This window comes from Microtus oregoni, unplaced genomic scaffold (genome assembly GCF_018167655.1).
Source record: "Microtus oregoni isolate MIOR12 unplaced genomic scaffold, Mior012 000019F_ref0000042, whole genome shotgun sequence".
NCBI lineage: Eukaryota > Metazoa > Chordata > Mammalia > Rodentia > Cricetidae > Microtus > Microtus oregoni.
Window position 1 is genome coordinate 13,200,401 of NW_024543078.1, and position 27,746 is coordinate 13,228,146.

Consider the following 27,746-nt stretch of genomic DNA (forward strand, 5'->3'; position numbering starts at 1 on the left):
CCCCTGGGTCTGGGCCACAACCTATGACCATGATTGTGTCCAAGGGCTGTGCCATAACCAGGGCCAGGCTGATTAGGGTGGCCTGTGCTGCCACCTGGGGCCATAGTATCATCCAGACCAAGGTTATGGTCAGGGCCATGCCTGGGTCTGTGGCCCTGCTGAAGCCAGGGTCTATGTTGATGTCTGTGCCAGTCCCGGGGGTCTGTGCTGCCACCTGGGACCATGGTGATATCCAGGCCCAGATCTCTGCCTGAGACCATGTCTGGATCTGTGGTCTTCCCACAGTCAGGGTCTGTGCTGATGTCTGTGGCCCACGTTGCCACCAAAGATCACATAGATGCCTGGGGTCTGGACCACAACCGTGCCCATGAGGGCAACTGAGGACCATGGTGCCACCAGGGACACCCTGAGTGGCCTGCACTGTCACCTGGGTCAGGGTTGCTGAAGAAGGCCATGCCTGGGAATGTGGCCCTACAGTGGTCAGGGTCTGAGTCGATGTCTGGGGCTCCTGTTGTCACCAAGGGCCATGCAGATGGCAGGGGTTTGTTCAGCCGCCTCAGATCAGGTCAGTCTCTGAGAATGATGTCACACTCGAGGCCATGCTTATCTAGGTGGTTGGTGTGGCACATGGAGCCCAGGAGGTGACTAGCGGTAACGGCCTAGGGTCACGGCCCCATGGAGGCGGGGCTCTGGGGTGGTGGCCACCAAGGGATCTGTGGATACCCAGGCTCTGCCCAGTTACCTGGGATCATGTTGGTACCCAGGGGCCAGGCTGCCACTGGGACAGTGCTGATCTGGGTGACCTGTGCTGCCTGCCACTAGGGCTGAAGTGCCATCTGGGCACGAATTGCTGCCAAGGGCCCTGTCTGGGTCCATGGCCTGCTACAGCATGGCCCATGTTAGCACAGGGGTCATTGGAACTATGCAGTGCTGAGATGGCCCCATCCTTCACTGGCCCTGGGATGGCTGGCCATGCCCCTCGCTGGATACGGCAGCAGACAAGCTAGGCCTACCCCTCAGGGGAGAGTTCACCCCCACACTTGGGAAAAATAACCCTCACCATAGGTGTGCACCTTACCTGGGAAGAACACTAGAGCGGAGCCTGTGGTTGATGATGCAGGGGAGCCGACCCTGAGGACATGAGAGCAGGAGAGCCCTCATCTGCCATGTGGTGGCATGGGGAAGGGAAAGAGGCTCTCCTCCCTCTGCCTTGATACCTGTGGCAGGCAAGAGAGCTGGCCCTGGGGTCTCAAGAGTGAGAGAACTAGCCCTGCCCCTCACCAGCTGCAGCACAAAGGAGAGTGGGCCCTGCACCCTACCTGGGCAGCACACTAAAGCTGACCCAATTGTCAGAGGCACAGGTGAGCCAGCCCTGAGGGGGTGAGAGCAGGGGCGTTGACCACACCCCTACCCCCCCATGTTCTCCCTACAGCATTTAGAAGGGGCCCAGCACCTTGCCTGGGCAAAACAGTAGAGCTGGCCCTGGTGATATCAATGAGGGGATCTGGACCTGAAGGCCAGAGAGCAGGAGAGCTAGCCCTGCTTCTTGCTGCATGCTGCCTCGGGTGAGCTGGCTGAGGGGGTGCTGGAGAGCTCATCTGGACAATGAGGATGAGGGAGAGCTAGCGAGCTGTCCAACCCAGCTACCATTCAGGCCCAGATCCAGGGCTATGAGTTGGCCCATCCCAATGTCCACTGAACCTATGAACTGTTGGAGCATGTGAAAGAGATGAACCTACAGATCCAAACCAGCAGGATCTCCAGGACATAGGACAACAACAGTATTTCCAAGAGAAGTCCCAGGGAGAGCCCACCATCGGTGGTGTGGCAGAGGTCAGAGGTCTTGAGCTAGGCCAATGCCCCGTGGCAGTGAACATGCAAGTAAAGATGAATGAACTATGGGGCAAACCAGGTGACTCAACAGACCACACTACAACTTCCACGAAGATTCTTTTCTGGTTTTAATTTGTTTCTTTGTTTTGTTTTTTTCTTTTAATTTGGTTTTGATTTGTGGGGAGAGGTTGCAAGGACAGCAGAGGACAAATGCTTACAAGGAGCCAAGGAGATCAATAGAACACATGATGAGAAATCCACAAAGAAACAATAGAAGTAAACAAACAAACAAAAACCCACTAATCTTCTAAACTATGAAAGACTTAATAAAGGAAAGCTGCATCATTTATCACACTGTCTGGTATCGAATTTTCTTCTAAAAGTCAGGCATATATATTTATTTGAAGAATTACCTTCAAGCAAATTATCTAGAAGTTGAGCTAGTGTTTAAAGCAATATGGAGACATCGTGGGACAGGCTCAAGAGATGACATTCCCACCTGAACTTGCTCCTTGACCTTGAGCACTGGAATTTACAAGTCCCACTGATCCATGGAAACCTCAGCAGCTCCCCGAGACACAGACAGCAACTGCACAAAGCAGACCAAAAGTGTCTTGCTCAGACAGCAACTGCAAAAATCGGTTCAAGATAGGATTTCTAAGACACAGACACTGTCTGCAAGGATTGGACCAAGACTCAAAGACACTCAGTCGGGGGAAGAGATGAGTAGGCACTACTGCAAGAATATATTCAAAACCCTAAAATGTAACATGGCAACACCAGAACCCAGTAGTCATACAACAGGAAGATCTGAACATCCTAGCCCAGAGGAAGCAGAAGAAAATGACCTTAAATACAACTTTATGAAGATGATAGAGACCCTTAAAGGGCAAATGAAAAATTCTCTTAAAGAAATGGAGGGAAAGACAAAAAAAAAAAAAACCTGGAAGAAATCAATACAGCTCTTAAAGAAAATCAAGAAAAGACAATCAAACAGGTGAAGCAAACAGCGCAAGACTTGAAAACTGAAATAGAGGCAATAAAGAGAACACAAACTAAGGGGAATCTGGAAATGGAAAATCTGGGTAAACAAGCAGGAAATACAGATGCAAGCATAACCAACAGAATACAAGAAATGGAAGATAGAATATCAGGCGTTGAAGATACAATAGAGGAAATAGATTCATCAGTCAAAGAAAATGTTAAATCCAACAAATTCTTAACACAAAACATCAAGAAAATCTGGACACCATGAAAAGGACAAACCAAGGGAATAATAGGGATAAAAGAAGAACTCCAGCTCAAAGGCACAGAAAATATACTCAACGAAATCATGGAAGAAAACTTTCCCAACCTAAAGAAGGACATGCCTATGAAGGTACAAGCTTACAAAACACCAAATAGACTGGACCAAAAAAAAATTTCCCATTGTTAGAAAAATATCTTAAGATGAGCCACTCCACCGACACAAAAGAACTCCAATCAGACCAGATTAAACCAAATTAAATCCCCATGTTTAATATACGGCACACTCCCGGGTGGCCAGGAGAGCATGGTGAGGGGAAGACAGAGGAAGCATACACGCAAACCCAAAACCCATGTTCCCCTTTCCAGTGCAACCCTAAATTCCCTGTGGGAGTGGTCCCAACCCTCCGCTGGGAGGAGCCAGTGCCTGGCAGGTTGGGAGTTGGAGTCCAAGCACCCAGCAGGCTGGGGTGACACCTCCAACTCAACATTACATTTCAGCCTCTTTGGATATAGGGGTGTTAGAGGATTGGGGTCTCACTTTTGACCAAACACCCATACCATATAATAATCAAAACATACAGAATAAAGAAAGAATATTAAGAGCTGCAAAGGAAAAAGATCAAGTAACATATAAAGGCAGACCTATCAGAGTTATATCCAACTTCTCATTGAAAACCATGAAAGCCAGAATGTCCTGGACAGATGTGCTACAGACACTAAGAGACCAAAGATGCAAGTCCAGACTACTATATCCAGCAAAGCTTTCAATCACCATAGATGGAACAAACAAGATATTTCATGACCAAAACCAGATTTAAAAAATACCTATCCACAAAATCAACCTTACTGAAAGTACTAGGAGGAAAATTCCAACCCAAGGAAGCTAGCTGTACCCATAAAAACACAGGCAACAGATAACCTTACACCAGCACACCCAAAAGAAGGGAAACATACACATATAACCACTGAAAAATAATAGGAATAATAGGAATCAACAATCCCTGGTCATTAATATCTCTTAATATCAATTAATTCAATTCACCTATAAAAAGACACAAGCTAAAAAATGGATACAAAAACAGGATCCATCCTTCTGTTGCATACAAGAAAAACACCTTAACCTCAAAGACACACATTACCTCAGAGTAAAGGGTTGGGAAAAGATTTACCAATCAAATAGACCTAAGATACAAAAGGTGTAGTTATCCTAGTATCTAACAAAACAGACTTCAAATTAAAATCAATGGAGATGGAGAAGGGCACTTCACATTCATCACAGAAAAATCCATCAATCAAGATGAAGTCTCAATCCTGATCATCTATGCCCCAAATACAAGAACACCCACATATGTAAAAGAAACATTACTGAAGCTTAAATCGCACATCAAACCCCACACACTAATAGTAGGAGACTTCAACACTCCTCTCTCGACAATGGACAAGTCAGTCAGACAGAAACTTAGCAGAGAAATAGGAGAACTAAGAGATGTCATGACCCAAATGGACTTAACAGACATCTGCATAACATTCCACTCAAACTTTTAGGAGTTGGTGCTGCACAAACAAGTCTGACAGCCAGAGGTGAGTTATGAGAACCTACCAGAGGAGAGCACCAACTCCTAAAATTTCATATGTGTGTATGCACACATGCATACCTAATTTTTTAAAAATCTTTTAAAAAATGTTATAGTGTAGACATGTATTCTCTTGACACACATGCATTCAAAGACAATTATAATATAAAAACAATTAATTTTTAAAAGGCCATGTGTAGTGTGGCACATGCCTTTAGTCCTAACACTCAGGAGGCAGAGGTAGGTATTTCTTTATGAGTTAAAGGCCACACTGGCCTATACAGTGAGTTCCAGGCCAGCCAAGACTTATAGTGAGACCCTGTCTCAAAAACAAACAAACAAAAAAATACAAAGAAAGAAAAAAGGAAGGAAGGAAGGAAGGAAGGAAGAAGGGAGGGAGGGAAGAAAGGAAGGAAGGAAGGAAGGAGGGAGGGAGGAAAGGAGGGAGGGAGGGAGGGAGGGAGGGAGGGAGGAAGGAAGGAAGGAAGGACACAGTTTCAGGGTTGCAGGGCTGTAGAAATGGCTCAGCAGGAAAGCAAGTCTGCTGTTCTTGCAAAGACCTGAGTTCGGTTCCCAGCACCCATACCCAGTAGTTCCTGGGGAACTAACACCCTCCTTTGGCCTCCAAGGGCACCCATGCCCATATGAACACACATAGAAACACAATTGCATACTTCAATTGAAAGATTTACTGCTCCTTGGTGACTAGCAATTCCACAAAAAATGTCCAAGTTATCTATATTTTCAGTAAACAGCCAATGGAACATCTTAAAAACCCACCTACTTGTCTGGGGAAAAAAAAACAAAAACCTTGATAGAAAAATATAAAAAATAAATAAATAATGTTAGCAAAGTGCTTTGAGATTCTCTCAAACAAAAGAAGCCTGGAGAAATTAGTATCTTTAGTTACAAAGAGACTCATACCATAAACAGTCTTCCAGAGAAAAGCTTTGGGTTTGCTTTATTTTGTTTTGTTGGTTTTTCAATGATGTGGGAAGGTCATATGTCTATCTGTTGCTTTCGTTGGTTAATAAATAAACTGCTTGGCCTGATAGGTCAGAACATAGGTGGGTGGAGTAGTCAGAACAGAATGCTGGGAAGAAGGGAAGTGAGATCAGATGCGATGGAGCCAGCCACCAGGTCAGACATGCTGAATCTTTCCCAGTAAGCCACCACCTCGTGGTGCCACACAGATTATTAGAGATGGGTTAATCAAGATGTAAGAATTAGCCATTAAGAGGCTGGAACTAATGGGCCAGGCAGTGTTTAAATGAATACAATTTGTGTGTTGTTATTTCGGGTGTAAAGTTAGCCAGGTGGCAGGGACGGAGCCCGCTGACCTCATCTCTACATTTCAAGACAGGGTTTCTCTATGTAGCTCTGGCTGTCCTGTGCTCTATAGCCCTGGCAGGCCTCAAACTCACAGAGATCCACCTGCCTTTGCCTCCTGAGTGCTGGGATTAAAGATGTGCACCACCACGTGGCTGAAAAGATTCTTTTAAAAATGTTAAATAACTAAATTACACACCACCTAATTGTTCAGAAATTCTATTGCTTCATTCCAATCTACCTTTGCAGCAGCTAGAAACTCAAAACAATGCCATATGCTAGTTAAAGCAGCAATTGTTTCTGTTAAATATTTTATACAAACGCTCCATGTCCATGGAAGAGGTCCATACAATTTCACTGGTGACCACTGACTTTGTCCATGGAAGAGGTCCATACAATTTCACTGGTGACCACTGACTTTGTCCATGGAAGAGGTCCATACAATTTCACTGGTGACCATTGACTTTGTCCATGGAAGAGGTTCATACAATTTCACTGGTGACCATTGACTTTGTCCATGGAAGAGCTCCATACAATTTCACTGGTGACTACTGACATTCTAATTTTTGTTTCAACTGGGAACACATATAAGTGCATGTATTTTGTACAGAATCCTAGCTGGACAGGATACTGGAGGTTAGCCAGGCAAACATATTTGAATAGGTTGGATCTTTTACACTAAATACGTGCACAGGAGTCAGAAAAGCCATATATATAGTAAATATTTTAGGTCACATGGCCATCTATACTGCTTCAGCAACCATAAGCAAAACATAAATAAATGTTTATGGCTGTGCAAATCTTTACTTGCAAAATAAGCAGTAGGACACAGGTGGGGCACAGGCTGGAGGCTGCCACTCTCTGACCCAGCCCACTAGTTACCGACACAGTTCTACCATTAGAAGACTTTATTGGGAGTTTGTCAGCTAGAGTGAACTGAAACCAGGAAATGCAGTGATTGGGACAAATAAAATGTTTGTCTTCTGGAACAACAGGGGACGTGGATCCTTTGTGTATGAGTTCTTCAAACCCCGGATGGAAGTTACACTCCTTTTCCTCCAGCTACAGGGCCCCATGCTGTCAAGTATCCCGCTATTGGGAGGCAGCTCTCCAGACCACTGGAACCATCTCTCAAATGCATGATAATCCTTTGAAGTGTGCAAGAGAGACATGTACCAACCAAGATGTCATGTTCATTTTAGAATTAGGCTCCCTGTCTCCAAACACAACTGTTCTTTATTTTACAAAATTACTATTTGGAGTTTAAGAAAAATGTATTTTAGGAGTATTTAATAAAAAGTTGATGTCCACTGTCATAACTCTGTATATTAATTTAAAATTATTAATAAAAATAGGAAATTTAAATTTTTTGTTCCAAAAAGATTTTATAAAACAATAGATTCAAAACAGTTCTTATCAAAAATGTTGGCAGAATTCAGATCTACAATTAGAGTCATACAGTGCAATTTTCAAAATAAAGCCTTTTATTTCCCTCTGAGAAAATAAAACTCAGAAGGACGAGAAACAAATATGCATCTGCAGCGCATCCTTCAAGCTGCTGGCTCTTTAGTGAGAACACAGCTGGGCCATGGGGACCACAGCCAGTTCTCTGAAGTCACGGCCCATCCTTGGGAAGAAACCAGATTCTGTCTCTAAAGAGGGCTTAGTCCCACTGTTGTGCCTCACAGCCACAGAACTTACGAAGTAGCCCTTGTTTTAAAGTGATATTCCTTGTTCAATAGCACGAACACAATGGGGCAGTATAAACAACCATACCTAAGCATGGCCTTTCCGGAACATCTCTTACTGTGCTTTGATTTTCTGATAATTAGTGCATCTTACCACAGGAATAAATTCATCCTTTAGGCCTAAACGTGTTTATTTGTGATAACATCACAGTTAATGGTGTTGGTTAAGTTTAATTCCCGTCCTCCAGTGGTGCCCTCTTCCTGCTTCGATGCCGTCACACAAACTCCTCCTGGGTAATCCTAATGAAGCATGCGGACCGATGACAACCCAAGCAGCCAGGAGCTGGTGGCATATGTGGACAGCTGGTCCAACTGCCACGAGAGCACCTGCCAGGTGTCATGCTAAAGTGCTGTAGTGGATTTTCTCACTTCATTTTCAGAGCACAACTACACACGGCATGTTTATCTCCTTTGCCTGAAACCTCACAAGGATGGCAGAATCGAAATGTGACGTAACAGACACTGTTCACCGACTGCTTAGTGCCCATCCCCCTTTCCTTCTGCCTGGTTAAGAGGATACCAATTCTGTTCAGAGCATCAGAATCCACAACAATGGCCTAAGTTTTCCTTGTAGTCTATCAAGGAGTCCATAAGGCCCTACATCGGACAATGAAACAAAAGACTTTGGGAGTGGTCTAGGGAAAGTAGGACAACCTGTACCTTTTCCTGCCTTTGTCCCCACAAAGGTGGACAGGGCTTCACTTTTACCTTTCTGGTCATGGGGGAAAGACTGAGTCAGTCACAGACATGCTGGTCTTGAAATGGTTTGGCTACTGAACAAAGACCAATAACCATATACCTCTAGGCTTCACTCTAATGAGATAAATGAACTCATGGGATTTATCTCTTTGAAGCATAGTTTATTAACCTAAAGCTTAAACCACTGCTAGATGATACAAAACTATAATCTTAACAAGAGATTTCAACAGTTAATCAGCAGAAAAGCAGCTGGAGGAGTTGTTTTACACAGCAAGACTGAGGACACTTCAGCCTATTCATCCACAGAAACTGAAGTGCAAGGTATCTCATAATCTGGCACTCAGACTCAGGACTGGGAGGCCCGAGATAGCTGCCTCTGGAGGTCCCCCAAAAGGTCCGCTCTCCACCCAGCCGGGACCATCCTCCACAGTCACATGTCTACAAGTTCATGTTGGGAGTTTCCTTAAAGACCTGTTTACTTATGCCTGCTTTTTATGTGTGATTAAGTTACTGAAAATATGATTGTAGGAGAAGCCTGGGCCATGACTAAGAGAAGCGGAACAAAAGAAAGAGAAAAAAGCAAAGGGAGAGAGGAAACAGAAACATTGCAAAAAGCGATGACATTTTCAGGAAAACAAAACAAAACACACATAGTACCTTTTTAAAAAAGAAAAAAAAAGGGAAAAAAGCATGCCATGAGACAGGAACAGTTAATTCACAGAGTGGGAGCAAACACAGCAATGGGAAGACAAGAGCACAGATTCCAGGCTCTGCCTGAAATAATGCTGCTCACTGGGTAGGTGGAGCTGAAGATCACGGCATCAGGTCCACACAGAGGTTCTGAGGATGAGTGCCAAGAGGAGAGAGGAAGAAAATAAGTCTCTCGTGGGCACTCCTCTACACTGTTGGTGAGAACATGAGCCAGGAGCACCCTACAAAGAAAGCTAGAGCTGGAGACAATCCTGCTGCAGACTGCACATCAGGAGGAAGTGACCCACTGTGTTACGTGGCTGTCTGCACGCCCATGCTCTCTGCAGCAGCAGCACCCTATACACAGCCAAGAAACAAAACCAAGTGTCTGCCACCCAGTGAACGGATAAAGAAAAGACGCTACGTATTCACCACAGAATGCCATGCAGCTGTAAAAATGAAATAAATTGCTGCCGCTCACAGCAGCATGGACAGGATTGCAGGATGCTGTGCTAAGTGAAAAAAGACAAATAGCATATGATCAGACATATATGGAAGCTGAAAAGTTGATTTTATGGAAGGGTGGTGAGATGGCTCAGTGGATAGAGCTGTCTGCTGCCAAGCCTGAGCACCAACACGGGAGAAGGAAAGGACTGGCTCCTAGATGTTGTCTTCTGATGGCCACATTCATGCCACGGCCCGGGTATGTCCACATGCTTGCAAGCATACACAAAATAAATAAATAAATATTTTAAAGTAGAAAATAAAATAGACTAGTGTGGAAAATGAATGGTTAGGAAAAGTGGTTAAAGAGGTACAGGGGTATGGCTGGAAAGAAGAATTATTTTCTAATATTCTAAGATAACGACAATTGATTGTTGGTTGTATATTTCAATATAGCTAGTAGCGAGGATTTTATGTTTTTGCCACATACAAAGAAATGGCAAATGTTTATTTTACATCATAGATACACTAGTCACCTCAATCTGGTCATTACACTCTTTGCACACACTGAACCTTCACAACATGCCTTATAAATGTGTATAATTGTTGTATACATGCACACACACATACCATTCTCCTCCTCCCAGAGTCCAGCGTTTAAAGAACTGGAAAGCTGTCCAGGAGCAGATGATATGATACCGTGGGAAAGAGGGATACATTGACACCTAGCAAGCTTCTAAGCAGAAGGAACACTTCCGATTCTCGCCTTTTGGTTTCCAATAACATCAAGTCTCAAAAAACAACACTACAAGTTATGACATGATATATTCAAAATTCTGAGCAGGTGATTCATTCACAGTGTGGATTTCAGAGATTGGGACACCATGTTTGGTGGCAGGTGCCTTGACCCTGAGCCAACTTGTCAATCTGTAGAATTGTATGACTCTTATCAGTCAATCAAGCATAGGGGCGAGGAACCGCATAGATATGACCTTTTGTCTCTTGTGTGTCTTTCCTTGAAAGAATTCTTTTCACATATGGAGAATTATATCTCTGCAAAACAAGGAGCTAAAACAACAAAGACAAACATTCAAGATTAAGAAAGGCTGCTCTTCAGACAGGGGCAGGCCCCAGGGCAAAACTGTCCAAGTGACCTTGACCCAGATGCCGGAACAGACAGGCCTCTCTGCTCCATGACTGACAAGTCAGGCGTTGCACTCTGGCACTGCAAGGCAGATCTGCTGTGGGGCTTAGACTATGTATTGACGGTAAGCAGATTTTCTGTTAGAGAAATAATAAAATATAAATGAAACAATATAAAATTGTTCTATAGATTAAATTTTTATAGAATATTGCCAATTTGGCATCATTCACCAAAATTTACCGGTAGAGAATAAGATGGTATAGATTTGTCATAAATACCCTGTGGTAGTTTGAATGTAATTGGCCCCATGATCTCATAGCAAGTGGCACTATTAGGCCGTGTGACTTTGTTGGAGTGGGTATGGCCTCGTTGGAGAAGTGTGTCACTGTGGGGGCGGGTTTTGAGGTTTCCTATGCTCAGGATACCACCTAGTGTCTCAGTCAACTTCCTGTTGTCTACAGGATGTAGGACTCTCAGGCACTCCTCTGGCACCACGTTTGCTTGCATGGTGTCAGGCTCCCATCATGGTGATGATGGAACTGTAAGTGAGCTCCCCAGTTAAATGTTTTCCTTTATGAAGTTGCCATGGTGTCTCTTCACAGTAATAGAAACCATAACTACAACACACTCTAACAATAACAAAAGGAAAAGAAAGTGTAGAGTCAGTGAGCTGGTTCAATGGTAAGAGTGCTTGAGCACAGGCCTGAAAACCTGAGTTCAGTCCCTGGAACGTACAACAAAAGGGCAGAACTGACCCGTGCAATTTGTCCTCTGACCTCCACATGCAGGGCACGAAAGCACCCCCATACTCAAACACATACACACATACTAATGAATAATTTTTTAAATGCATAAATAATAAAAATTGGAGGGGCAAGTGTGGTACAGCAGTCAGGAGGCAGAGGCAGGCAGATCTCTGTGAGTTTAAGGCCAGGCTGGTTTACATAGCAAGTTCCAGGACAGCCAAGGCTACATAGAGAGACCCTATTTTAAAAATAAATACAAATAAATAGATATTGGAGATGAAACAAGATGTCGAAAGTGAGCTGTTACTGAAACAGGATAATAGGCATTTGGTTCACTGCTCTGTTCTTTGCATATAGGCAAACACTAAAAAGAAACTATATTAAAAATTAAGGTAGGTATGGTATTACCAAAATATCTAACATTCTGATGACATTCCAGAAGTCTGGATGAGTGCCACCTAGCAATCATTAGGATGATGTGAGTTACAGAACCACTAGACAAGAGGGGGTATCAGTGAGAACCGCCTCTCCAGACTTCCCTTCAGCAGAGACACACTGATTGGTACTAGCCCATATAATCCCACTCCTGTCTCTTCCCTCTGCACTGGGTCCAAACATGGCTTCGCCAAGCCGTTCTTCAGATCCAAAATCCGATGAAAGAACAGTTTCGAATAGTTTCTCTTTGCCCATCAATTCCCTCCCAGTTCATTTCTCTTGTCTACTACTTGACTGACTCTGGAATAGACTAAAAGGCAAGCAAGCTGTTAGGCATTCCTGTGAGGATTTTTGTGTTCTTTTTGTTTTTGTTTTTTGAGATGCTTTCTCTGTGTAGTCCTGGCACTCGCTCTGTAGACCAGACTAGCTGCGAACTCACAGAGACCCGTCTGCCTCTCCTTCCTGAGTGCTGGGATTAAAGGCTGTGCCAACACTGACTGCCTGAATGTTGGCTTCAAGGGATTTCTTTCTTTTTTTTTTTTTTTTCTTTTTGATTAGATGATTTGAGTAGGAAGACCCACTCTAAATGTGAGCTGCTCCCTCTAGTGGCAGCCCAGACAAAGCTTTGCTTTTGCCTACTTGCCTTTACTCTTGCTGGTAAGCTCATTTATCTTGCTGTTGTTGCTGCTGTTGCATCTCTCACTGAACTTGGGACCTATATTTGGCCTTCCAGCATGAATATGAGCAACTCTCCAGGAACCGTCCCGACTTTCACAGCCAAATTGGGAGCAGCTATCAGGTTCTCAGCCTATCTGGTGAGACAGTTATTGTTGAACTCTCCAAACAAAAACTCCAGACAAATGCAATAATTCCCTTTTAATATACATTCATTGTGTCAGTTCTGTTCTTTCAGAGAACCCTGAAATACAGTTCCTGACATCAATGCTGTAACCTTAAGATCAGAAACAATCAGAGCTCAATGTGATAAAGTATATTTATCCCGAACAAAGAACAAATATCCCAAAGTAGGCTAGGCTGGCTGGCCAGCAGGTCCCTGGGATCCACCTGTTCCTACTACCCAGTATTGGCATTAGAAGCACATGTCACTATGCCCAGATTTTTTTTGTGGGTTCTGAGGGTTGAACTGGCATCCTCATGCTTGCCTGACAAGCATTTTACTGAGTTATCTCCTCAGCCCCTAAGAGGGGTCAATATTAATTAACTATAACAGCTATAGAATATCAACGAAAAGTGTTAGTAAGGAACATACGGAAGCTATATTATCTTCATAAATTTTTAAAAACTCTTCTAAAATAATGCATACATAAAAAGTTTCATTTGGTGGCAGTGCGTGTCTTCAATGCCAGCTTTTAGGAGGCAAAGGCAGGCAGATCTCTGTGAGTTCGAGGTCAGCCTGGTCTACAAAGCAAGATCCAGGACAGCCAGGACTGCCGGGCCTTAACAGAGCAACCCTGCCTCGAAAAACCAAAACCAAAATAAGCATACACATGAGACAGAAATTCTTTAAAAAGTAAATCCAGATAAGTGCATAAGTAAGAGGTTTTTCAGGCCACACCTGTGTCCCAGCTGCCAACTCAGGTAGACACTCCCTGGTCAACCATAGACCACCTGCCAGAAGACCAGACAAACTGCCCACAGACCTTTCCCACTCTCAGCGTTGCCCCAATGCTGCACAGAACAACAGCTGTAGCTCCCCACCCCATCCATGCCTCCTGTGGATCCCACAGAGCACCCAGACGTAAATCCACACACCTATGGACATCTGATTTTTGGTAAAGAATTTAGAAATACACACTGGAAAAAGAGAAAACCTCTTCAATAGAATGTGCTGGTCAAATTGCATGTCAGCACATAGAAGAAGGCAAACAGACCCATGTTTATCCAAAGTGAATTAAAGACCTCAACATAACACATGATGCACTGAACCTGATAGAACAAAAAGTGGGGGATAATCTTGAATGTATTGGCACAGGGAAGACTTCCTGAACAGAAAACCATTATCACGGGTACTAAGATCAACAATTAATAGGATTTCATGCAACCAAAATGCTTCTGTAAGGCAAAGGACACCATCAATTGGACAAAGGGACAGCCTACAGAATGGAAAGATTTTTACCAACTCCACATCAGATACCGCTCTAATATCTAAAATATATAAAGAACTCAAGAAACTAGATATTCAAAAACCAAATAATCTAATTAAAAATGGGGTACATATATAAGCAGAGATTTCTCAATAGAGGAATCTCAAATAGCTGAGAAATGCTTAAAGAAATGTTCAACATCTTTATCCACGAGGAAAATGCAAATCAAAACTACTTTGAGATTCCATCTTACATGTGTCAAGATGGCTAAGATCAATTACATAAGAGACAGCTCATGCTGGAGAGGATGTAGAGCAAGGGGAACACTCCTCCATTGCTAGCAGGAGAGCAAACAGCCACAGTGGAAATCAATATGGTTGTTCCTCAGAAAATTGGGAATTGATCTTCCTCAAGACCCAGATATGCCACTCTTGGGCATATACCCAAATGACACTCCTTCCAACTATAAGACACTTGCTTAACTGTGTTCATTGTGGCTTTATTTAAAATAGTCAGGAACTGGAAACAACCTAGATGTCCCTCAAGTGAAGAATGGATAAAGAAAATGTGGTACATTTACAAAATGTAGTATCACTCAGCAGTTTAAAAACAACATCGTGAAATTTGCAGGCAAATGGATGCACCCAGAAAAATATCATCCTCAGTGAAGTAACCCAGATCCAGAAAGACAAATATGGTATATGTTCACTTATAAGTGGATATTAGATGCTAAGTGAATGATAATCAAGTTACAATCCACAGACACAGAGAGGATGGGTAAAAAGGAAGGCTATAGGCAGGGAAGCATGGGCCTCTCTAGGAAGGAGAAATAGAACAGGTTCTGTAGGGGACTGGAGGCAGGTAGGCCTGGGAGCAAGAGGGATCAGCTGGATGGGGAAGAGATGGACGGAGTGCAGGGAGAGACAGTGGAATTAAGGGGCCTTTGAGGGGCAGTGTAGATATCCAGTACAGTGGAATCTATGAGGGGGACCCTAACGAATCCCTCAAGGGAGGGGTGAGAAGGTGCAGAGTCAACGGCACAGTCTCTGGGAGTCAGGTAAAAAGCAAATAGCAGACTTATTCAGCAATGGGAGAGCCTTATATACCCTTTTCCCAGCACCGAGGCTGTGCTCCAATCTGCTGACACTGTGTGGTCACCCCTCATTGGCTAGGCATGATCAGGACCTCTGACAGTGCCTGTTGCTAGGTCCTCAGGCAGACTCCAGGTTGACTCATCTCTTGGTCTTGTAGGCCTTAACTTCCTACACCTAGTACCTAGTAATAGGGGACCCAGAGTCTGAACTGGCCATCTTCTGTAGCTATGCAAGGTTCCAGTGGTGGGACCGGATTGCATTAGGTTGAGTTGCTGGTCAAGGAGGTCCCATGGAGACCCCTAACAACCCACACTAATGCTGACAGAAGGCCACTCTCTGAAAAATGAAAGTGGGGCCCTATTGCTGAGGAAGCATCCACGCAGCTCATTAAACTCGGGTTGAGCTACTGCAGATGTGGCACCTTCACCCCTACATTCTAGTATCTTTGGTGTGGGAAGGTACTCTGCAGGCTGCAAAAAGGGAAACCTGAAAACCAACCCAGCCACAGGATCTTCCAGGTACAATCTGCTCTGCCTGAAAGACGGGTTGCAGAACTTGTGGGCGTGGCTAACCAATGTTTAGTTTAACTTTAAGCCCAGGAATGAGAGGGAGCCCATGTCCTAGACAGCCTGGACGGCCAGGAACAAAAGACTGGATAGACCAGAGGCCTCGGGTAGAACCAAATACAACTGGGGGAAAAAAAATCAATGAAATGATTCCTAATGATATTCTGCTACACTAAAAGATCAGTGCCTCGCCCAATTGTCTTAAGAGAGGCTTTCTCCAACAGCAGATTTGAGTGGGTGTAGAGATTCATAGCCAGACATTATATATGCAGAAAGAGTCTAAATTGGAGGTCTCCATTGGGTTCCTTCCCTAGGAGATCTGGAAACCCTGGTGGAAGAGGAGGAGGAAAGATTGTAGGAGTCAGAGGGGATGGAGGACACCAGAAGAACATGGCCCACTGAATCAACTGAGCAGGGCTCACATGGGCTCCCAGAGACTAAAGCAGCAATCACAGGGCCTGCATGAGTCTGCCACAGGTTCTCCAGTTATGTTATGGCTCTCAGTTTGGTGTTTTTGTGGAACTCCTAGCAATAGAAGTGCATGTATCTCTGACTTTTAGGCCTACTTTTGAGACTCCTTTCCTCCTATTGGGTTGCCCTGTCCAGCCTCAATACGAGGGGTTTTGTCTTGTCTGATTGTATCTTGTTTTGTCCTGTTTGGCTGTTATCTCTTGGAGGTCATCTCCTAACCGAAGAATAAACAGAGGGGGAGTGGATCTGGGGGAGAGGAGAGGTGAGGGGGTGTTGAGAGGAGTGGAGAGAGGGGAAACTGTGGTCAGAGTATATTGTAAGAGAGAAGAATCAAAGAATCAATAAAAAAAGATAAATATAAAAAAGCAAAAGAAAGGAATAAAAAATAAAGTAGGTTTAAAACAAAAACTTGGAACTGGAGTAACACCTGAGCAGGTAAGGAATACTGGCTGCTCTTGGGGAGGACCCAGGCTGGGTTCCCCAAATCCACATGGCAGCTGACAAGAGTCAGTAACTCCAGATCCACGGGATCCACCGCTCCCTCTGGCAGCTGAGGGCACTGCATGCACACGTCACATAAACTTACATGGAGGCAAAAAAACTCATTCATGAAAAAATGGAAATAAATCTTTTAAAAGAGTTTTTCAAAAAAGAATAGTGAAAAGAAAAATGCTACGAAGTGACTGTAATTGAATCTATAATGACATGGTCTGGAGATAAATAGGTCAGTGGGAGGAGCCACATTATTCCATTCTAATAAAGGACAAAAATATATCTCAACTGAAGGGCATAAAGCACAATTAGTTAATAAGTGATGCTGGCACAGCTGGCTACCCACCTGTTAGAAAATGGTTCTTTCACTAAAAATATGAATAAAAAAAGAATTCCAGATGGAGTAAATGCTTAAATATAATAAATAAAGCATCAAAAATTAGGGAGAAAAAACTTAGGACACAGCACAACATGCTACTCAATGAGAAAAAAAAGGAGCACATTTGAGCTTATAAAAGTTAAAAATAATTTATGTTGCAAAAGCTATTATAGACAAAGTTAATAGGCTACCTCTATGGGCTGTATCCATTACCAGTATACCAAACGGCCCTCAGTATTGGTGAGAGACTATTAAACAATGGGAAAATGGGGTTTGTGAGAACAACCTGTGTCGTCAGAGGCACGATACTACTCCAGCTAATTACTAATTAGAGAAATGTAACCAAGGTAAATAATAACAGCATCCAGCATTCACACTGGCCTGCCCTCGGGGACCAAGTGACAGCAGCCAAGGTGTGACCCATGGCCGCTCCCTCCAGAAGCCATGCGCTCCCCATGTGCATGCACTGTGTCCCCTTGTAAAGAGCACTGCCTTCTCTCCCTGCCCCTTCCTTCCACTCTCGCTCAGAGGCTGCCTCTTCCCCGCCCCCAGAAGCCTCTCTCAAGTGTGATCTGCTGCATCCACCCCTTGGCTCCAACCCACTAAAGCACCTTTCGCCATTAAATTCTTAAAACACACTCCACTGCTAATGAGATCAAAGAAAAAATAAAACAATAAAAGCAATTGCTAACAGAATGAGGAGGGCAAGTGCACATTTCTACATCTAATTTTGAAAGCAGTCCACTGCGCTTTAAATGAGGAATGTCTCCCATAGTCCTTAGAGGGTGGCTATGCTCAGGAGATGGACCCTTGATGGAGGACGTACATCAGCAGGGGTGGACACTGAGGTCACAGAGCTTGGCCTACTTCCCACTCTCTTCACTTCTGACTACTGATGTGACTTGTCCTCGGTCCTGCTGCCGTGTGCTCCCCGGCACATGGTCTATGTACCCTCTGGAACTTCAAGCCAAAGCAAGCCCTGTCTCCTGTAAGCTGCTTTGTTGGCCCTTTATACAACAAAATGAAACCACTACAGAGCCTGGTAAATTCTTTTCCATCAAATACACCTCAACAAACCACACTCCTGGGAATCCACCCCTAAAAACAAAATAAAAAGACCAATCCAAGGCTGATGGCAGCATCCTCCTACTGTAAAGAGCAAGTAACAAAAACAAGCATTCGAAGCAATGAGGAAATAAATAATGGCACACATTATTATTATTAGAGCAGCCATGAAGAAGAATATACACCATTTGGCTCTGAAGAGTTTTCTGAGAAGCATCTTAAGTGACAAAATGTGATAAAGGAAACTATGGTTTTATTTTTAAAATCCAAATCCTGTTCAAAAATCATTAATGTGCATGTGCCAAACTATGTCTGCTTTGCCATTCTGTCTGTCTGTATGGTTGTAAGGAGCAGAGACACAGCACAGGAGGTTGCACGCCAGCTTGCTGGCACTGAGTGCAGGCTTTAAAGAGGAAGACAGCGACATGACTTCACTTAGGTTAGACAACTTATCAAATCCATGCTTCCCTGAGGACGAGGAACGCAACACGATTGGCTTGAACTTCCGCCCCCTCACGTCACAATCACCTGCCTGTTCTGTGCAGTATCTCACAAAGTTTCTGTGTTTTATAAGCATCCTGCTGTTCATTAATGATTGATTGTTAACTCACATTTTATATGAGATCAGTTTTAGACCCACTTTTCAAGTTGGTGGCTGGGAGGTTTTAGTTTAAATGAGAAAGGCCCCTATAGGCGCACATATTCGCATGTTTCGTCCTCAGTGGAACAAAGGAGGATGAGAAGGCAGAGATGGGATGGTCTTGTTGGAGGAGGACTGACAGTGGGGGTGGGCGCTGAGGTTCCCACCGCTCATGCCAGGCGAGTGGCTCTCTATCTGCTGCCCATAGAGCAGGATGCAGACCTCAGCTACTTCTCCAGCACCATCTGCCTGCTCCCCATCAACCTCTGAAACTGTAAACGTGCCCCCCCCCCCCGTTAAATGTTTCCACTTGTAAGAGTTACTCTGGGCCTGGTGTCTTTTCACAGCAGAACACTAATGAAGAAAGGGCACACAATTTTACAGATAAATGCAAATACACAGCTATATACAAATAGATTAGAAAACTAAGAATTCATTCATTATGAATGTAAAAATGCCCACCAAATGAAAACATATTGAAAATGTGCCAGAGTTCCAGTGGGTAATAGTAAATGAGATATTAATTATCATATCTACTTTAAGGAGACTAGAGAGATGGCTCAGTGGTTAGGAACACTGGCCATTCTTCCAGAAGAATCAGATTCAATTCCCAGAACTTACATGGAGGGTCACAAGCATGCGTAACTGCAGTTCCAGGAGATCTGCTCCCTCCTTGGCATCCTTGACAGCAGGGATGCACATGATGTGCAGACATACCTTCGTACAAAACACGCATCCACATACAATAATAACTTTTAGTGTACACATAAATGTTTGTGGAAAAGAGGTAGCTGTTGGAGGTTGGGACAGGCCCCATTCAGGAGACAGAAAGAGGAAAGAGTGGTGACGAGCTTCGCCTTCCTGTCTCTACATTCTGTTATCAAGCTTATTACAACAAAAATAATAATAATACTTTTGGAGTGTGAAAACAGTTTTAAAAAGATAATTTATAATTAAAATGTGATTTAGTATCTAATTCATAGGCTGTGTTGAAAAGACTATATATGATATTTCATGCAATGTGTTAGTTCATCCCCGATGTGTTGCAAATGCTCAAGTTAGTTATGTTATTTTAAAAAGTAAGTATTCTAGACAGCAGCGGAAACTATGACGCTGGAGCGTCAAAGCCTTCGAAAATGGTATCATGCAGACTGGGCACTGTCACCTCATGCGGAGTCCCCTCCTTTAGACTGTGAAGGCTTGTACTATGGTAACAATCCCATTCATTAAACAGTTCTACCATTGTAAAACTAAAACTACAATTAGGTAAATATACTATTACGGAAAGGAGATGGCGATCCTTTTGCCTTGAAGTCAACACTACGAACATCGGGAACCGTCTCGCAGGCATTGCGCTCCGTCCCAATACTTGAAAAGAGAAATACTTGGGGCCTGGATATGGACTCCATGTTGGGGAGACTTGAGAGGACAGACTGGGAAGAAGTGCCACAGCTCTTGAACCCTGCCCAAGAGGAAAGTTTATTCCCAATGGAGAAATGCCACTCGGACTGTGGCCTACCTACCCCAGCCTCGTTATAATTCACGAGAGCGGAATCTGGCATTGGAACCACTATTTTCCAATAAAACATCCAAATGTCAGAACAGCTTCATAAGTGTTGCAGATGGTTGGTCTTACTACTCACATGGAATTCACCTTTTCTTCAGGACCCTGCACTTGACCCGTCACGGTACCCTTGCTTGTGTTCTTCACCCAGCCAACCACTCCTATTTTCTTAGCTTCTCCTTCTGTGTACTGGTTTCAGAAAACAAACAAACGAAACAAGAGAGGTCAAGTGCATCACTAGAAGTCCATACTTAAACAAACAACTCTAATAATCAGAAACCGCTCACCTGACATCATTGGTTTTCTAAAATATAGTCTTTGGGACCGCAGAGATAGCTCTGTGGTTAAAGGCATCTACTGCCCTTGCAGAGGACCAGGGTTCAATTCCCAGCACGCATGTGGATGCTTACAACCATCTATAACTCCAGTTCCAGGAGATCCAATGCCCTATCTGGCCTCTGTGGGTACTAAATATGCAAGTGGTACACAGACATACATGCAGGCAGAACACGCATACATATAAAATACAGTCTATGTGCTTGCATAGCGGACCTATGGTCCCACCACTATTTGTAAGATCGGTGCAATTGGAGAAAATAGACCAACAGTGAGAACTGCTTCAATAGTTTCTACTACATACAATTTAATTGCTTTCTCTCACATCCATTAATGATCATTTACATTGTTAATCTGGGTTTCATAGACTGATGAACCCAGGATTCTCGATCACTGATTTAAAAGTTTGTGATCAACATAAAATACATATAGGCAGGAACGGATACTGAATCGTTTCTAAAATTCCAATAAAACAGACACAATTTTACTAATAAGATCAAACCAGCAAGAACACTGGCCTAGACACAGTGGTCCGGAGGCTAGTTCATAGTTAGAAGGTTCTGGTACAGATGGCTATGAAGAAATTCAGGAGCTAGACGGAAAATCAAGAACACAGTAAAAATTGGGGCAAAGAACTCTTAAGGACAGAGTTATCCAAATTACAGAGGGGCTTGACTGATGGGGACATGGTGGGACTCGTGGAGTCAGCAACCAGAAACCTAAAATAGTGATGGCCAGTTCAGAGAGCAGGTAAAAATACACACTACAGTTAACAGTACATAGTACGCTTGGAATCCATAGGAGTTCCATAAATAATAAGACATAGGAAACATGTAAGAAAACCTTAAATAGTTTTAATAGAAATCACAATCAGTAATTTTAAGAAAAATATCATCAGCTACCAAGAACAGGATATAAGCTGTAGGTGAGAAATGGGTTGGAAATGCCTCTATGATTAAAATCAATAGTAAAAAAAGGCATAAAAATAAAAGACAGGTCTCACTTACCATTCTGAAGCAAACACCTGAATGAAAGAAGAACAAAAAGAAACGTCAGCTTGTCTGCCTTTTATAAACTGTGCATCGTGTATTAAAGGGTGAGTAACAAAATGAATCAAACACTCAGATGTGAATGGACTCAGAGGGTCTTCTTGAAAACTATTTTCTTTTAAAATGAAGACTTTGGGGGAAAAATACAATATTTGAAACTAACATAAATAACAAAATGTTGAATTACACAGGCAGTGGTGGCGCCTTTAATCCCAGTAGTTGGGAGGCAGAGGCAAGAGGATCTCTATGAGTTCGAGGCCAGCCTGGCCTAGAAGCGCTAGTTCCAGCCGACAGCTAGGACTGTTACACAGAGAAACCCTGTCTTGAAAAACCAAATAATAGTAATAATAATATTTTAAAACGTTTATTAAAAACACAGTTGATCTGGTGATACAGGCCCATAATCCTGACTACTTGAGAGACTGAGGCAGAGGAATAACGAGTTTAAGTTCAGTGTAGGCCACATAGAAAATTCAAGACCAACCTGGGCAACTTTGCCTCAAAATAATAAGAATGGGGAGGAGGTTGTCTATGCATGCAGGCCAATGGTACATTTGCTTAGCATGTATGAAGTCCTAGACAGTCCCTAATCCCCCAAAAAGTGAATGAATGGACAGATGAGAGGAGTTGACATAAAATATGCCTATCCTCAGTTTTTAGAATTTCTTTTCTAATGCAAGAACTAAATTCAAGTTTAAATTGTTTCTACATATAGCCAGAACCAATGAGGCAAAGCCAGCACCAGGAAATGGCATGTGCTTGACCACTGCTGGGCTTCCAGAGCCTCCTCTTTAATGGAGATCAGTGTCAATGAAAATTACCCCAGAAGCTTTCTGGTGTAGCTGACAAGCTATGCATACTGTGGATCATGTATGTTGGGTGTAGTACCGTTCGTGTTGGCTATGGTTTCTCTCTCTGGACTGAGGCAGACCAAGCTGTCACACACTTCAGTTATCCAACTTCAAGCTGTGTGAGCTTCATCTCAGACAGAAGTCAAGGACGCAAGGGTTTGGGGATGTGGATCAATGGCAGGGCACTTGTGAAGCATATATGAGGCCCTTGGTTAGATCTTCAGTGCACAAAGTTGCACTCATATATAGATAAAGAAACGCACACATCCCCACAAGGAATGCTATTAACATTATATCCTGTATTGTCTATAACCAGACACTGGGTTCCCTAATGGAAGTAAGACAAGAAGCTAGCTAGTTCCAAACTATCAGGAATGTATCCTGGAGACCTGGACCCACTGGAGAAGGCCTAGGAATTATGATGATTCTAAACAACAGACCTCAGGTCATTCCCCAAAACTGCAAATCAGAAGATCCTTGAGGGCCGGAACACCGGGCCGGGCAGCGGAAGGCGGCCGGAGGACGCCCAGCACAGCCGGCGGGGACCAACTGGGACAGGCTGGAACCGGCGGGGACCAGAGCGGCAGCAGAGGACACAGGCTGCTGGTGGCTGGAACCATCCCAGCAGCAGAAGCAGGCTGCAGGGACCGCGCGAAACACCGAGAACAGATCGCCCCACTACAATTAAACCAAAGAGGTAGGCATTCGGTTGGGGAGGTCCCTGGCAGGAACCAGGAAACAGAGCAAGGGCATTTTGTAAGAGGAGCCCCTGGCCAGCAGGGAAACCTGAACCAGTTTTAATAGACCCCTTAGATAGCATCGATAGGAGGAGATGGGCAGGCGTCAAGGAAAGAATTCACCCAATAATCTGAAAATCAGCATGAAAACACCAGAACCCAATGATCTTACAACAGAAGGTCTCCAACACCCTAACACAGAAGAAGTGGAAAAAATTGACTTTTTGAAAGCAGTAGAGTCCCTTAAACAACATGTGAAAAATGCCCTTATAGAAATGGATGAGAAGTATAACCAAAAATTTGAAGAAATTAGTAAATATGTACATAATACCCTGGGAAACCAAGAAAGAACGATCAAACAGGTAATGGAAACAGTTCAAGAATTGAAAACTGAAATGGAAGCAAGGAAGAAAACACAAACTGAGGACCAGCTGGATATGGAAAATTTAAGTAAACAAACAGAGTCTACAGAAACAAGCATAACCAACAGAATACAAGAGTTAGAAGAAAGAATCTCAGATTCTGAGGACACCATAGAGAAAATAAACACTCTGATCAAAGAAAACTGCAAAGCCAACAAATTCTCATCACAAAACATTCAGGAATTATGGGAAACAATAAAAAGACCAAATATAAGAATAATAGGAATAGAAGAAGGAGAAGAGTCACAGCTCAAAGGCCCAGAAAAATATTTTTAACAAAATTATGGAAGAAAACTTTCCCAACTTAAAGAAAGATATTCCTTTGAATATTCAAGAAGCATACAGAACACCAAACAGACTGGATCAAAGGAAAACATCCCCTCGCCATATAATAATCAAAACACAAAATATACAGGTTAAAGAAAGAATACTAAGAGCTGCAAAGGAAAAAGGCCAAGTAACTTATAAAGGTAAACCGATCAGACTTACACCTGATTTCTCTATGGAAACAATGAAAGCCAGAAGGTCCTGGATAGAAGTACTGCAGAAGCTAAGAGACCATGGATGCAAGCCCAGACTACTATACCCAGCCAAGCTTTCGTTCACTATAAATGGAGAAACCAAGACATTCCAGGATAAGAACAAATTTAAGCAATACGTAGCCACGAATCCAGCCCTACAGAAAGTAATAGAAGGAAAACCGCAACCCAAGGAATCCAACATTGCCAACACTGCCTACAATAACTCAGGCATCTAGCGACCCTTCACTAGCACAACTCAAAGAAGGGAGACACACAAATTCTACTTCCAAAAACAACAAGAATATCCGGCATGAACAACCACTGGTCATTAATATCACTTAATATTAATGGTCTCAACTCACCTATAAAAAGGCACAGGCTAAGAGATTGGATACGAAAACAGGATCCAACATTCTGCTGTTTGCAAGAAACACATCTCAACCACAAAGACAGGCATCTACTCAGAGTAAAGGGTTGGGAAAAGGTCTTTCAAGCAAATGGTCCTAAGAAAAAAGCAGGTGTGGCCATATTAATTTCTAACAAAACTGACTTCAAACTAAAATCAATCAGAAGAGATCGAGACGGACACTTTATACTCATAACAGGAACAATTTGTCAGGATGATGTCTCAATCCTGAATATTTATGCCCCTAATATAAAAGCACCCATGTATGTAAAAGAAATATTACTAAAACTCAAGGCAGATATCAAACCACACACACTAGTAGTAGGAGACTTCAATACACCTCTCTCAGCAATGGACAGGTCAATCAGACAGAAACCTAATAGAGAAGTAAGAGAACTACTGGAGGTAATGAAGCAAATGGACTTAACAGACATCTATAGAACATTCCACCCAAATAGGAAAGAATATACCTTCTTCTCTGCAGCCCATGGAACCTTCTCGAAAATTGACCACATACTCGGAAACAAAGGAAACCTCCACAGATACAAAAAAATATCAGTGTCCACCTGCGTCTTATCAGATCACCATGGATTAAAGTTAGAATTCAACAACAATCCTACCTCCAGAAAGCCGACAAACTCATGGAAACTGAACAGTCAACTACTGAACCACACCTGGGTTAAGGAAGAAATCAAGAAGGAAATTAAAGTCTTCCTGGAATTCAATGAAAATAGAGAAACAACATACTCAAACCTATGGGACACTATGAAAGCAGTGCTAAGAGGAAAGTTCATAGCACTAAGTGCCCACTTAAAGAAAACAGAGAAAGCATATATCGGAGACTTAACAGCACACCTGAAAGCTTTAGAAAAAAAAGAAGCAGACACGCCCAGGAGGAGCAGAAGACTGGAAATAATCAAACTGAGGGCGGAAATCAACAAAATAGAAATGCAGAAAACAGTACAAAGAATCAATGAAACAAAAAGTTGGTTCTTGGAGAAAATCAACAAGATCGACAAACCCCTATCCAAACTAATTAAACGACAGAGAGAGAACACGCAAATAAATAAGATCAGAAATGAAAAGGGGGATATAACCACAGACACAGAGGAAATTCAGAGACTCATTAGATCTTACTACAAAAGCCTGTATGCCGCAAAACTAGAAAATGCAAAAGAAATGGACATGTTTTTAGATAAGTGCCACATACCAAAGCTAAACCAAAACCAGGTGAACGATCTAAATAGACCTGTTAGTCGCGAAGAACTAGAAACCGTTATCAAAAATCTACCTTCCAAAAAAAGCCCAGGACCAGATGGTTTCAATGCAGAATTCTACCAGAACTTCCAAGAAGAGCTAATACCTATACTCCTTAATGTATTTCACAATATAGAAACAGAAGAGTCATTGCCAAATTCCTTTTATGAAGCTACAGTTACCCTGATACCAAAACCACACAAAGACCCAACCAAGAAAGAAAATTACAGGCCTATCTCACTCATGAATATCGACGCAAAAATTCTCAATAAAATACTGGCAAACCGAATCCAAGAACACATTAGAAAAATTATCCATTATGATCAAGTAGGCTTCATCCCAGAGATGCAGGGCTGGTTCAACATACGCAAATCTATCAATGTAATCCAGCATATAAATCAACTGAAAGAAAAAAACCATATGATCATTTCATTAGATGCTGAAAAAGCATTTGACAAAATTCAACACCTCTTTATGATAAAAGTCTTGGAGAGATTAGGGATACAAGGGTCATACCTAAATATAATAAAAGCTATTTACAGCAAGCCGTCAGCTAACATTAAATTAAATGGAGAAAAACTCAAAGCCATCCCACTAAAATCAGGAACACGACAAGGATGTCCACTCTGGCCATACCTCTTCAATATAGTGCTTGAAGTTCTAGCAATAGCAATAAGACAACATAAAGGGATCAAGGGGATTCGTATCGGAAAAGAAGAAGTTAAGCTCTCGTTATTTGCAGATGATATGATAGTATACATAAGCGACCCCAAAAACTCTACCAAAGAACTCCTACAGCTGATAAACACCTTTAGTAATGTGGCAGGATACAAGATCAACTCCAAAAAATCAGTGGCCTTCCTATACACTAAGGATAAGGAAACAGAAAGGGAAATTAGAGAAGCATCACCTTTCACGATAGCCACAAATAGCATAAAATATCTTGGGGTAACTCTGACCAAGGTTGTGAAAGATCTATTTGACAAGAACTTTAAGTCTTTGAAGAAAGAAATTGAAGAGGACACCAGAAAATGGAAAGATCTTCCTTGCTCCTGGATTGGGAGGATCAACATAGTAAAAATGGCAATTCTACCAAAAGCAATCTATAGATTCAATGCAATCCCCATCAAGATCCCATCAAAATTCTTCACAGATCTGGAGAAGAAAATAATCAACTTTATATGGAAAAACAAAAAACCCAGGATAGCCAAAACAATCTTATACAACAAAGGAGCGTCTGGAGGCATTACCATCCCTGACTTCAAACTCTACTACAGAGCTACAGTATTGAAAACAGCTTGGTATTGGCATAAAAACAGAGAAGTCGACCAATGGAATCGAATAGAAGACCCTGACATTAACCCACAAACCTATGAACACCTGATTTTTGATAAAGGAGCTAAAAGTATACAATGGAAAAAAGAGAGCATCTTCAACAAATTGTGCTGGCAAAACTGGATGTCAACCTGTAGAAGAATGAAAATAGATCCATATCTATCACCATGCACAAAACTCAAGTCCAAATGGATTAAAGACCTCAATATCAGTCTGAACACACTAAACCTGATAGAAGAGAAAGTGGGAAGTACTCTACAACACATGGGCACAGGAGACCACTTCTTACATACAACCCCAGCAGCACAGACATTAAGGACCTCATTGAATAAATGGGACCTCCTGAGACTGAGAAGCTTCTGTAAAGCAAAGGACACTGTCGCTAAGACACAAAGGCAACCCACTAACTGGGAGAAGATCTTCACCAACCCCGCAACTGACGAAGGTCTGATCTCCAAAATATATAAAGAACTCAAGAAACTAGACTGTAAAAGGCTAACCAACCCAATTATAAAATGGGGCATTGAGCTGAACAGAGAATTCTCAACAGAAGAAGTTCAAATGGC

The 27,746-nt window shown here is 42.8% G+C and overlaps 1 protein-coding gene across 2 annotated transcripts in view; it reads right to left on the minus strand.

Annotated features, from left to right (window-relative positions):
- The window catches only part of Acyp2 (acylphosphatase 2), a 166,551-nt gene that overhangs the window by 117,954 nt on the left and 20,851 nt on the right, over positions 1-27,746 (minus strand). For both annotated transcript variants that reach the window (XM_041669829.1, XM_041669831.1), the window contains exons 2-3: positions 21,610-21,626; positions 20,346-20,455 (exon numbers count right to left, since the gene is read on the minus strand). In XM_041669829.1, coding sequence (XP_041525763.1) covers positions 20,346-20,455; positions 21,610-21,626 — 127 coding nt within the window. The remainder of the gene's footprint in view (positions 1-20,345; positions 20,456-21,609; positions 21,627-27,746) is intronic.